General features: G+C 53.3%; 1 protein-coding gene across 1 annotated transcript; it reads right to left on the bottom strand.

The window, feature by feature from the left end:
• Positions 1 to 2,108: 2,108 nt before the first annotated feature.
• ZSCAN18 (zinc finger and SCAN domain containing 18) lies at positions 2,109 to 10,398 on the bottom strand. Its single transcript, XM_070498781.1, is given in 7 exon segments — positions 2,109 to 3,961; positions 5,284 to 5,376; positions 6,113 to 6,374; positions 7,373 to 7,447; positions 8,041 to 8,188; positions 9,214 to 9,568; positions 9,571 to 10,398. Coding segments are annotated over 7 exon segments (1,941 nt in total). The 5' UTR covers positions 9,812 to 10,398; the 3' UTR covers positions 2,109 to 3,194.
• Positions 10,399 to 12,374: the final 1,976 nt, after the last annotated feature.

Here is a 12,374-nt window from a genome sequence, read left to right on the forward strand (position 1 = left end):
ATTGAACTTCATCCCCATCTTGCCAGGTTTCCACTTGTGTGACTTACCTTTCCCTACCCCTCTCAACACAGCTATCCTTGGAACCAGCCTGAGTGAACCAGCCATACATTCCACCCATTCTTAGTGCCAGCTCACCTGGGGCTCTCCCTTGCCCTCCAGACATCTCACGTCCTTTTGAGTCCTGGCGCAATACCCCTGTATTGGTCTGTGCCTTTCCAGTCCTCCAAACTCCATTGGAAAGACCTGGGCCACCTTTTTGGGCTCCCCATTTGCTGCATCTTTCTCAATGGTCCATGTCCCTGCACCTTTGGGTGGGAGTTGAAACCCTCAGCACAGACCCAGTGCCCCTAATGCCTGAGCCAACCCAGCTTCCCCTGAGATCAACAAGTGGGAACATCTGGCTATATTTTTGTCCCTGTAAAATAAATCATCCATTTGTGTGATTTACCATGTCTTGGTGGCAGAAGGGGAACAGCAAACAAATCCTGAAATCTCTTCAGATTTGTTTCTTGTAGTGGTTTGAGAAAAGCACCTCTGAAACTATTTTAGAGGTATTTTTAGGATCCAGCAAATTAATGTTGATTTTGGGGTACCAGGATTCTCACTATTGAAGAAGGGACATAAAAAATATGAGGAGCCACAGATTGGAACTGGAGGTGTTGCTGTACACATATGTGTATATGCACACATATACTTTTGTGCGTACCTATATGTGTTTATATTTGTGCCTATGTCTCTTAGTTCAGCAGAAGACACCCTAGTAGCAATGAGCACACCTGGCACTCAGATTTGGTCTCTAATACCACCCTCCACCAAAAGGAACAAGTTCTTTGGAACTGGAGAAATGGCCGGTTTCAGGGTAGAAACAAAATGACTTTGGAACATCTCATTATACTAAAAAGAAAGGAAGTGTTCAAAAAATGATGAAGGCATGTCATGGGGATGCAGGAACCTTCCTGAAGGCTCCGATTGGCCTCATCTGGTACAACTTGAGAACCAAAATAACCAAGGACACAATAAGCTATAATCCATTGAAAAGACAGGAACCCCTGAGTCCATTCTGGTAATAAAGACAAGTAAAAGGAGATAAGGGAGGGTGCTGGTTTGCAGCAGAATGCCCAGGGCCAGCTGGTAAACATGGAGCGGGGGCTGGTGTTGGATAATCACTTTGCAACCACATGGTAAAGACTGATTCAAGCATCCTCAATGGAGGCTAAACCTAGGGGGGCATTTTGGTGAGGAGCAGGATATTTAAAGTGTCTCCCTACAGACTGCTTATTAGTTAAAAGGGGGAAAATTATAACTATATGGTGGAGAAGTTAGGCAAGACTTTGGGTGAGCAAAGAAATCGTCACCAGCAGTAGGAACGTGGACTTGCTGCACCCCGAGATGTGTGTGTGGGGGGGGATGCACAAACCACAGGCAAGCAGGGTGAAACATTAATGACAGGCAGGTCTGGATGAAGGGTGTGCAGGTGATCTGTGTATTATTTTTGTGCCTTTTCTATAAGTTTGAAATTATTTTCAAATAAAAACCTTAAAAATGTAACAAAAAAGGCACAAGCATCTAGCTGTGCACTAAATGAGACATCAGATGGGAAACTGAAGAGATGGAGTGCTGGCCTTAATAATAATGAATGACTCACAAGTGGCCCTGAAAGCTGAGTGGGATGCATCCCAGGGGTAACCTCTGTGGCAGCAGGAGAGGTGAACTCATGCAACAGGTTGGGAACAAGAGTTGAGAGGGCAAGTATAGTTTTTTGGTTTTTCTTTTATCATCAGAGCTACAGCCAGCTTAGGGTTGGGAGATGGACAGGCAAGAGGGGAACTGAGCTCAGTGACTGTGGCAGAGACAGGCACCCAGGGAAACAGCTCGTGCCCCTTGCAAGTGACTGGGGCCATGAGATCATTTCTCTCCAAGGACATGTGCATGGAAGTGATATGTGTCATCTCCCGGCTGAGCGAGTGTGGCCTCCTCTATGTGCTCCAAGGGTCCAGCGGGGAGCAGAGCTTCAACAGGGATGAAGCCTGGATCCTGAATCACCATGTGAAGCAGAGCTCCTCTCCCACGAACGTACATGCAGCAGCAAGAACCACAAGACTACAATGTGACGGAAGAAATACTTCTTTTGTTAAGCCCTTGTGATTTGGGAATCATTACAACAGACCCCATGCTCAAACACAGTGACAGAAGGAGGCACCAGTTTCTGTATGTATAGGAAGCAGTTAAGTTTATGCTCAGGCAACAGAAACAATGCTGTAATCGGAATTCAATGCAAAAATCAAAAGATCACCTTATGTAGCCCAAGGAGTTACGTTACCCTTACTCAGACAGACAGAACTCATCAACCTTTATTAGCGTTTTCAACCTGTTTTGATCATGACCTCCCCCTACTCAGTAAAAATAGATTTTACATTGTGACCAGTTTTTATATTTAGATATATGGCTGAAAAGTTTCGCAAAACAGTATTTACCTTTACTACATGATGAATTTTGAGCTGTTTTATTCTACTCTATTGCTTTGTAATGCCGGTAGCCACCCACCAATTTGATTTCACAACTCACTAATGGGCTGAGATGCACAGTGTGAAAACACTGCATTACTAGGCTCCAAGCATTTCCATGATCTTTGTAAGTCACGCCACCCACATAAAAACATGTGAGTTCAACCGGGACACAGTTTGCTATCGAGGATTCAGAAGTGAACTTGACATCGCGTATTTATGAAAAGGCCAAAACAGCTGGCAAGATTTCTGCTTGAACAACAGCGCTGGGGAGCTCAAACAGGAGGAAGGGAGACAAGGCTGACTTCAAGGACGAGCTGGCAGATCACACACCTTAAGGCAACTCTACACTTTGAACACTGACAAATGTTCCAAAGTGTGGGTGGTGATAAAATGGCTCCAGAAGAAAGAGTCTTCTTGCACATCTGATGGCTTGTGCTCACTTGTGAGCATCTGCACGGGTGTGTTTTCAAGGAGGTGAGGGCTTCCCACGGGCCCTTCCTGGGTTCTAAGTGCTTTAGCCACATGAGCTTATCTAGAAAACAAGCACACTTGTGTGCACACAGACACTGCAGGAAGCCACGCATGGGTTCTGAAGAAGCCAGAAACACTGCTCAGGACTCCCAGGCAAGCAGAGCTGTCCTGCTCTGGGGACACTTAGAGCAAAGCGGCTCCTCTCTGTGCCTCAGACTACAGAGGGAAAACATCACCTTCTGTGCACTCCGGGAGCCCGCCAATCCTCCCACCGGCACAGGATCCATGGGTGGCAGGGTGGGTGCCCAGGGCCCTCTCCAACACATAGCTTTTCTCCTTCTCGTGGGTTTTCTGGTGCTGAGCCAGGGCCAGGCTGAAGTGGAAGGTTTTCCAGCAGTCCTGGCATGTGTAGAGCTTCCTGCCACTGTGGCTCCTGAGATGATCGATGAAATGTGAGATCCACATAAAGGTCTCCCCGCGCTCGCTGCCCATGTAGGGCTTCCCTCGGGATGCCCCAGGCTCGTCGGCTGCAGGGCAGCTCGCAGCAGAGGTCCCCCAAGCCTGCCAGGCCAGGGACCCTGTGCTGCAGCCAGCTGCAGCAGGCTCCTTCTTCACCTTGCACTGCTGGTGGTGGCTCGTGCTAGAGACACACTTGGGGCCCTGGTCACCCACATCCTCCGGGTAGGGCCTCTTTCTTCCATGGCCTTGGTGTGGGGTGGCTGGCATTACGGGCACAGTAAGGCTCTCCCCAGCTGTGCCCCTGTCCTGGGCGGGGTCCCGGATGACGGACTGCCTGTGGGCCATGGTGATAGGGCCTGGGTCCCCCTCCTGAGGATCCAGAGCCTTCTGCAGCTGCTCTTCCTCCTCCCGGGCAGTGCCCGTCAAGGGGCACACAAAACTTTCCTCACAAGCCTCTCTATCAGCTTCTTGTACGTGGAGCCTTCCTCGCATACACTCTCTGTTTTCCTGCCACCTCCTGTTGCCTGAAACAAGGTTATAATGTGAGCAGTTCTAACACCCAGGCTCAGAGAAGGAACTGCCACGTGAGGAGAACTGACAAAAGGCACAGGTCCGAGATCAACCGTGAGAATGGGCAGGGATGGCAAGCCCCAGCGAGAGGTGGGTGAGGAGACAAGAAGCACTTTACATGCACATCATTGACCAGTTCTCTCGACAAACCCAGGGGCAATGCACTAAAGTGAGACCACACAACTGCTAAGTGCAGTGACGTTGGTCACACTGGTCTCAGAAGACCACTGCCTGTCCCCAGTCTGCTTTCCCTTTCTCAACAGTCCCAGAGCTCACAGCTGCCTGGAAGAAAGACCATCACTCCCAGCCTGCCTTGCAGCTAAAGTGGCCATGTAACTAAGTTCCAGCCAATGGGACATAAGCACAAAGGCAAGGAGGGCAGAGGGGCCTCCTTCCTGCTGCTGTGCATGTGAGAGAGAGCTGGAGCAGCCATCTTGTACCCTGAGGTGACACTGGCAGTGGAGCCATGAGATGGGGGCAGCATCGGTCCATCACCAGGAAGGGCCAAATAATCCTCGTATGGTAAACTAACGTGTACACTGGTGGCCCCCAATGAAGCACATCTCCCTGGATTCATGCTTTTGGGTAGTCCCCTTCCCCCCACACATGTGTACACACACATGTACACACACATACTGGCTTGGCCACATAACCTACCACGGTCTGTGGGACATGAGCATGCATGGTGCATGCAAAGGCTTAATAAGCACCCACCGGATGGTGCTTACCCTCCGGAATACTCCTTCCTAGAACCCAGCAGCCACACTGTGAGGAAGCCCAAGCATCTACTTGGAGAGGCAACATGAAGGAGAACCAGGTCGACGGCCTCAGTTGAGCTCCAAGTCAAGAGCCAGCGTCAACTGCCAGTCTGTGAGGCTTCCTAGGACCTTCTAGCTCTAGTCAAGCCTGGCAGATGACCATAGCTGTGTGCATCGTCCAGCAGCCATCAAATGGAGCAGAACGGCCACCCAGGTGACCCTAATCAATCCACAGAATCACAATAACTAATACTGCCATTGTTTAAGTGCCTAAGTTTTGGGGTGGTTTGTTTCTTAGCAAGAGACCATTAACATAGCTGGATTCCTGCCTCCTGCTCTGATACTTGGGGAGTGGGCGTGGCAAGAGTGTGGGACAGGAGGTGGGACAACAATGAATGAGGTCAAAGTTGAGGTCTTTGCTGAGGCCAGTGGTGCTGTGAGGGGCCTCCATTGGCCTCTGAAAGAAAGGCCCCCCCTCTACCCTGGCCCCCAACCATCACTCTCTGACTCAAGCTCACCTGGGAAGCTGCCTTCGGGTGGTTCTCTGTCAGCCAACCGAAGTTCCTCTGTCTCCAGCTTGCAGGCAGCATCAGGCTAGGCAAGCTGATACCCTGAGCGGGGTCAAAATAACAGAAAAACTAAAAGAGACTGAAAACAGAATGGAAAGCAGCCGATGACAGGCCTCAAGCCCCACAGGCTGGCCAAGACCAGGACTGCGGCTTTGGTCCTTTTGTCTGCACCAGGACACCTGCCAAAGCTGACTCCCCATCAGCGCCCTGCAGGGCTGGGGGTTCTGAGAACATGGCAAACGGATGAAGAAGAGGGTCTGTGGGGCAAGACTGAAAGGGTCAATGGGCAGGCGGGGAGTGGGGGGAATTCAAGGAAAAGCAAAGTTACAAAATAACATAAAATTAAAGCTATAAAGAGTTCACGAATCTGTATTGGGGCCTCCATACAAAGGACGGTTTCTGGGGAAAAGATGTCCACACAAGAAGGCCGGAGACCCTGTCTCTGCACCAACAAGGATGGGGAAGTCAACACTTTGGGGTCAGGATTTCTTTCTAGATTCAGAAGCTTCAGGTCCTGAAGGCAGGAGCTGCAAGCACAAAGCCCAGGGCCCTCGCAGGACTCAAACATGGAGACCAGGAACTGTGGGGACCAGGGTGGGGACGTTGGCCAATGAATTCAAGGTCAAAGTCAAATACGTTTAAAACACATTCAAGTTCAAGTACATTTAAAACACTGTGGTATCCTAACCAAAGCCCCAAGTAGAGTCAGGATGCCCCAGGCCAGCAGTTTTGGAATAGGATGGACGACGGAGTAGAGGCCGCGGGAGGAGTGTCTCGCCCCACAAGAGCAGTTTCCTTTAGGTCTCCAGGTTCTCCTCTGCTGCGTCCAGGTGCCCCCACTCCTCCAGGTACAGAGGCACCTCTGAAAACTTCAGCTTCTGAAATAGCAGCACAGCCCCAGCTGAGGCTTCCCATCCAGAGAGAGGGTGGACCCTCGGTCCCACAACAACAGCAAGAATACTGGGGGCAGCACCGTCCTGGGGGCTCCTACCCACCACTTTGCAGGTTCTGCATGGGGACCCCAGGTTTCCCTGGACCCTGTCCCCAGGTTAACACGAGAGCAGGGTTTCTTGGCATTGGCATTGTGGACACTCTTTGTGCTGGAGCCTGTGGTGAGCACTGCAGGATGATTTCCAGTATCCGGGCCTCTTCCCTCTAGATGCCAGGAGCACTCCCCACCCCAAAGTACTGGCAACAGAAGGGGGACAAATTGCGCTCTAGTTGAGAACCACTGCTGTAGAGGTCCCCAAAGTCTCCTCCATCCCTCCACACTGCCTGGGGCTCCGGCTGGCACCCAGGGGATCACAGGACCCAGACAGCTAAGCTCATTGCCCTCAAGAGAGACAGACAGACAGACACCCCAAAGGCTATGAAGGAGATAAAGTGGGAGGCCCTGTGGTGACACTGCCATGGGGCCCAGAAGGTCCAGGGGATGTGTCTCTGAAGAGGGAAGACAGCCTACAAGGCCCCGAGGGCAGCACAGCCTCAGTGCAGAAGCACAAGGAGCACGGGAGTGGGGAGGGGCTGCCACATGGGGGTGGCAGGCAGAGTCCTGACTGGTGGGAGGTGGAACTTAAGGGCAGCAGACCAGCAGGAAGAGAGAGGAGGAGGGCTGTGGCTGGCAGGGCTGTGCGGGAGGGGAAGGCCAGTGCATTAGATGTGGCCAGAGGGAGGGGCTGGGAGTCACCACAAACTGGGCTTGGGGAGAGCTCACAGTAAGGAGCCACCAGGCCTGCACTCCAGGTCCCTCCCTTTGAGCGCACAGACCTCCCATACCCCCACCCCGGCCCACACCCTGGGCCAGGCTCATCACTGGGTTTCCCAGGGAGGCCGCGGCCTCGGGTGCCCCGCCCTGGAACCTGGGGCCACTCCCACTCCTCATCCCCTGGCCAGGCCCCAGCCCATTGTCCTCCCTGGGCAGTTGGCGGCATATTAACAATGTGGGGAGCAAGAGGTCTGATACACCAGGGAGGGTGCAACAGACTCTGGCCCTCAGGGCCAGGACTAGAGAGCCCTGGGCAAGGCGCCCCACCCCCACCTCTGGCTCTGCCCTTGTGGGCTTGGCCTCTTTGGTCTCCTCCCCTATGCTGCCCTGTTCCTGGAGCGGGACAGGCTGGGGAGAAGGGAAGGCAAAGTTGAGACTTGTGCTCCATGGCTGGGCACCCCCAAACCGGTCAGGGAGACCCCAATGCCTCCCCTGCACAGGCCCTAGGCAGAGCGAAGAGTTCTCAGACTCAGCAGCAGGGAGGCCCAGCATGCGCATATCACAGCAGGTCCCAGGGCCCCATGGACCCCGTATCTGTCCTTGTCCTTGACTGACAAAGCAGAGGAGGCGAAGAAGAAAGCAAAGGAAGCTCAAGCTCAGGGGCGGCCCAGAAACTCAAACTAAAGCCACAAAGAAGGCAACACTTTGCTACCCACTGCACTGGTGGAAATCTCAAAAGCAACAACGCCCAGTGCTGGTGGGATGTGGGGAAACAAGCGCCCAGGCACACTGGCACCATGTGCGCTACAAAACTTCTGGAAAACTGTGAGAACATGCCCTTTGTCCACTGACCCTGAGGAACCCCCCATACACATACCAACAAAGCTCCCACACCCAGGCCCAAGGCTGAGGATGCCTTACTGCAGCCTCATGGGAAGAGGCAGAAACCACAACGGCCATAAATGCCAACTCCAGCACAAGGAGGGCTGTGAACCACCGGCCATGAAGGCAATGAAGAGATGGCACTGGACATCCAGCCGCCACCGGAGGGGCCCGGGTGGGCGAGGGGACAGCAGGTATTCAGGCACCAGCACATCACCCCCAGGCAGACTGCCCACAAACCGTCCACACAGGCCGCGGGTGACAGGCCTGTGCATGCATGTGAGAGGAGTGTGCACGCGTGCGAGAGGCACAGAAAGACACCAAGGGACAGGTGCCAGGGCGCACCCTTTGATTTCATTTTAGAGTGGGGAGATTATTACTTTTTTCTTTGTTATCTCAATACTTTCCACTGTTTGAGATAAACATGATCTCTGAAAACTTATTTAATTTAAAATAATACTTTTCACATTCATCAGAGCTTAAGTAAAAAGCCAGATCTACATCTACAGAATTCCAGGCTCCAGAGCCTCCCTCTGGCTCCCCTGACACCTGCACACGTCTCCCTCCTGCCCTCTCCCACTCACAGACCCGGGCAAGGGCTGGCTGGCACTCACAGGTCTTGGGGGACACCTGGGCCTCACTGGCTTCTGGGTCTTTGCTGGCTCTCGCCAGCCTGCCTGGCAATGGCAGATGGCAAAGGCGCAGCATGCTTCCCACACACACCCTGCTCGAGGCTGTGGATGACCCCCCCAGGAGAACTCGACAGCATCCCTGGTCACACCTGAGCCAAGAGTGAGCCCAAGAGGGAGAGACACTGCCAACCATCACAGTAAACCACAGGGGGCAGACGTGGACACAGGCTTCTGTCCCTGAGCCCTCAGCTCCATGACCCCATCATCACCAGATTCACAGACCCCACCCTCAGACACGGTGGGGACTCTGTCCACCCAGCCCCAGTGCTCCCCTTGGTCCTATACTGAGGGAGGGGCAGAAATGTACCCAGAACATTTACTCAATGTTTAAGGGGCTGGTTCCTCCTGCTTCCTTATATCTGGAAGGCAGATGTGAGGGTAAGAGCCCATGCAGCCTTCCTGGCCCATGAGGCAACCCTGTAGGTAATGCCACCAGGCAGGGTGGGGGTCAGATCCTCACCAGCTCAGGGCTGCTCTCCTCTGTGACTCTTACATGTTGGGGAACTAACTCTCCCAGGCAAGCCACTGGCTGGGGTTTGGGCTCTAGGCCGTCTATCTCAATCCTTCCAGGGCCAGCCCCCTCCCTGTTTCCTCTAAGGCATGTTCTCCTTCAGGTTGGCGGCCTCACCTGGCTCCTCCAGGGCCTTGGTGAGGTCCTCCACCAGGGATACCGCCTTCTTGCAACTCTCATGATGCTGCACCTCCACCGAGAGTGGGACTTTGTAGGGCAGGATGCTCAGGAATTGCTCCAGCACCAGCAGCTCCAGCATCTGCTCCTGGGAGTGTACCTTGGGCTGCAGCCACTGGTGGCACAGCTCGTAGAGCTGAGCCAGGGCCCAGTGGGTCCCAGCTGCCTCCTGGTAGACAAAGGTCCAGAAGGGCAGGCAGGACAACTTGAGGTCAGCAGGGGCCCTCCTGGGGATGGTCTCCTCCTGCTGGTCCCCAGCTGCCACCATGGCATGGGCAGTTCTGCGAGTGCTGGGGAGTTCCTGGGGGTGGCAAACGCCTTCTCCAAAGGCAGCATCTTTCCCAGCCTGCACTGGGAAATGTGACTGTGCTCGCCAGAGACGGGGCACCTGTCGTGAAGGGCGAGTTCACGGAACTGCAGCTCCATGGGAGAGACAGCAGGAATGACAGGATCCTCTGGGATCCCAGCCAGAGTCCAGCCTGCGGAGGACAGACAAAGAGGTGCCCACATGGTGAGAACCACACCAAAGGAGAACCAGCAGGAGACTCGGAGTTCATGGGCCCCGCACCCACCACCCCGAGTCCACCCAGAACTGCTTCCAAGCAATCCGCTTGTTACATATCAGTAGAGTTTTGTGCTTGTGTAGATAAAAATTAACATAAAAAGTGGGAGACAGCAACTCATTTTGTAAGACTGGTATCACCGAGATCAGAAAATAAAATCAGTCACAGATAGGAGAAAGAAAAATTACAGGACAGTCTCACTTACAAAGGTGTAAATATCTTAAAACATTGGTAAACTCATTCCAACGATGTATGTTATATACGTGATGCATGTAACATCACACCAGATTTGGGCTCACCCCAGAAACAAGAGGTTTGTTTAACACTAAAAAACATCTTATGAGGGGCCAGCCCCGTGGCCGAGTGGTTAAGTTCGCGCACTCTGCTTTTGCGGCCCAGGATTTCGCTAGTTCGGATCCTGGGTGCGGACATGGCACCAATCGTCAGGTCATGCTGAGGTGGCGTCCCACATAGAACAACCAGAGGCACTCACACAACTAGAATATACAACTATGTACTGTGGGGGGCGGAGAGGAGGAGGAGAATGAGGAAGAGGAGGAGGAAGAGGAGGAGGAGGGGGAAGAGGGGGAGGAGGGGGAGGAAGGGAGGAGGGGGAGGGGGGGAAGGAGGAAGATTGGCAACAGATGTTAGCTCAGGTGCCAATCTTTGGGGAAAAAAAACTTATGAGGACTTCAGTTTCCAATACCATGGCAGGGTGAGGTGTCAGGATTGCTCCTCCTATTAGAAGAACTGAAAATCTGAAATAGGTCAGTGGACAGCCTGCACCTGTTTCTGGAAACAGCAGAGGCCTGCAGACCTGGACTGACCTACCCACAGAGGCAGGTGGGAGGTGTAAGAAGTAGACCAGAAGTGGGGTACAATGAGGGGGTAGACCGTGGTGAGTGGGGGTTCAGGTCCTGGCAGCCCTCTCCCCACCCCCAGCTGATCCTGATGTGCAGCTGCATCATTCAAGAGAAGCCGGTTTCGGGATGTTTAGGGGAAATTATCGATTGTAACTGTTGACAAACACCGAGTATGTTAAACAACAGAACCCAGCAGGCAGTAGCGGGCCAGGCCTCCAGCCGCTGACCATGAACACACAGGGACATGAACTCTGACTCCTCCCAGACCCTGCCAGGTCTGCTCCTCCACTGGGAGGGAGCCGGCCCAGACAAAAGCCACGGAAAACCCAGTGGGAATGCTCCCCTTGGCTGTGCCACAGAAACGAACCACGTTTTCTTCCCAACACACCCCTGAGGAATTCAAGAACATTGTGTGTGAGCACAGCTGCAGTGGGAACACTTTCTCAGCAACCCCTGCTCACAAAGCCGACTCCACAAGTGAGCGAGGTGGAACCGGGCATCGCCGACTCCTCCCAGTAACGCAGGGGAGCTCTGAGCATCACCGCCAGGGCAGGGGGCGAGGACCTCGCAGCCCTGGGGGTGTGCAATTCCATTCCTATTTCTGTGAAATGTCCAGAACAGGCAAATCCGCAGTCAGGACCTCGATCAGCGGTTGCCAGGAGGTGGAACAGGGTGGGGAGGAGAGTCACTGCTTAGGGGCACACTCTTTGGAGTGATAAAAACATTCTCAAATTGACTGTGGTGATGGTTGTACAACTCTGTGAATATACAAAAAATCACTGAATTGTACACTTTAAACAGGTGAACTTTATGTAAATCATATGTCAATAAAGCTGTTAAAACAAAAGAAGAAAAGAGGCCGGCCCCATGGCCAACTGGTTAAGTTCGCGTGCTCCACTTCAGTGGCCCAGGGTTTTGCGGGTTCGGATCCTGGGTGCAGACCTAGAACCACTCATCAAGCCAAGCTGAGGTGGCTTACCACACAGCACAACCAGAAGGACCTACAACTAGAATATACAACTACATTCTGGGGGGCTTTGGGGAGGAGAAGAAGAGAAAAAAAAAAGAAAAAAGTTGGCAGAGACTCAACTGTCGACTGCTCCCCTCTCCCCCTGGGGCCGCAGAAGACACTCTACATGAGACTCCCTTTCCCTCCAGGAAAAAGGAGCTCTGCCACCATCATTATCACCACCAGCCCCCAACTCCCCTCACGCCCTCCTGCAGGTCACTCTCTTCTTACCTCCTACAGGAAGACCTTCCCTGCACCACCTGGTGCCCCCTCCCCTGCCTTTACTTGCCTCCTGCCTGCCTCCCCCCTGGAACGTGAACCCCAGGGGAGCAGGGGTTACTCACAGGCGAGTCCCTGGGCAGCATCTGTTGACACATAAGCGACTTTTAATGGTGCCGGTTCTATGTTAGAGGCACGCTGGCTGTGCCTGGTTTTCTTTGGCTATTACAGACCCTCACATCCCTGTATGTGGGGTCAGGCTGGTGATATATTTGGAAGGTAAATGGAGAAGTGGGACACCTAGGCCACTGAGCACACGCAGTAACCCAGCAGCCCCCAGGAGGCAACTTCAACCCCACCACTGGCTTCAGCAGTGCCCCCTGGATGCCCCTTCCTCACGCCCTGCACTGGGGACCTTC

This window comes from Equus asinus, chromosome 26 (assembly GCF_041296235.1).
Source record: "Equus asinus isolate D_3611 breed Donkey chromosome 26, EquAss-T2T_v2, whole genome shotgun sequence".
NCBI classification, from domain to species: domain Eukaryota; kingdom Metazoa; phylum Chordata; class Mammalia; order Perissodactyla; family Equidae; genus Equus; species Equus asinus.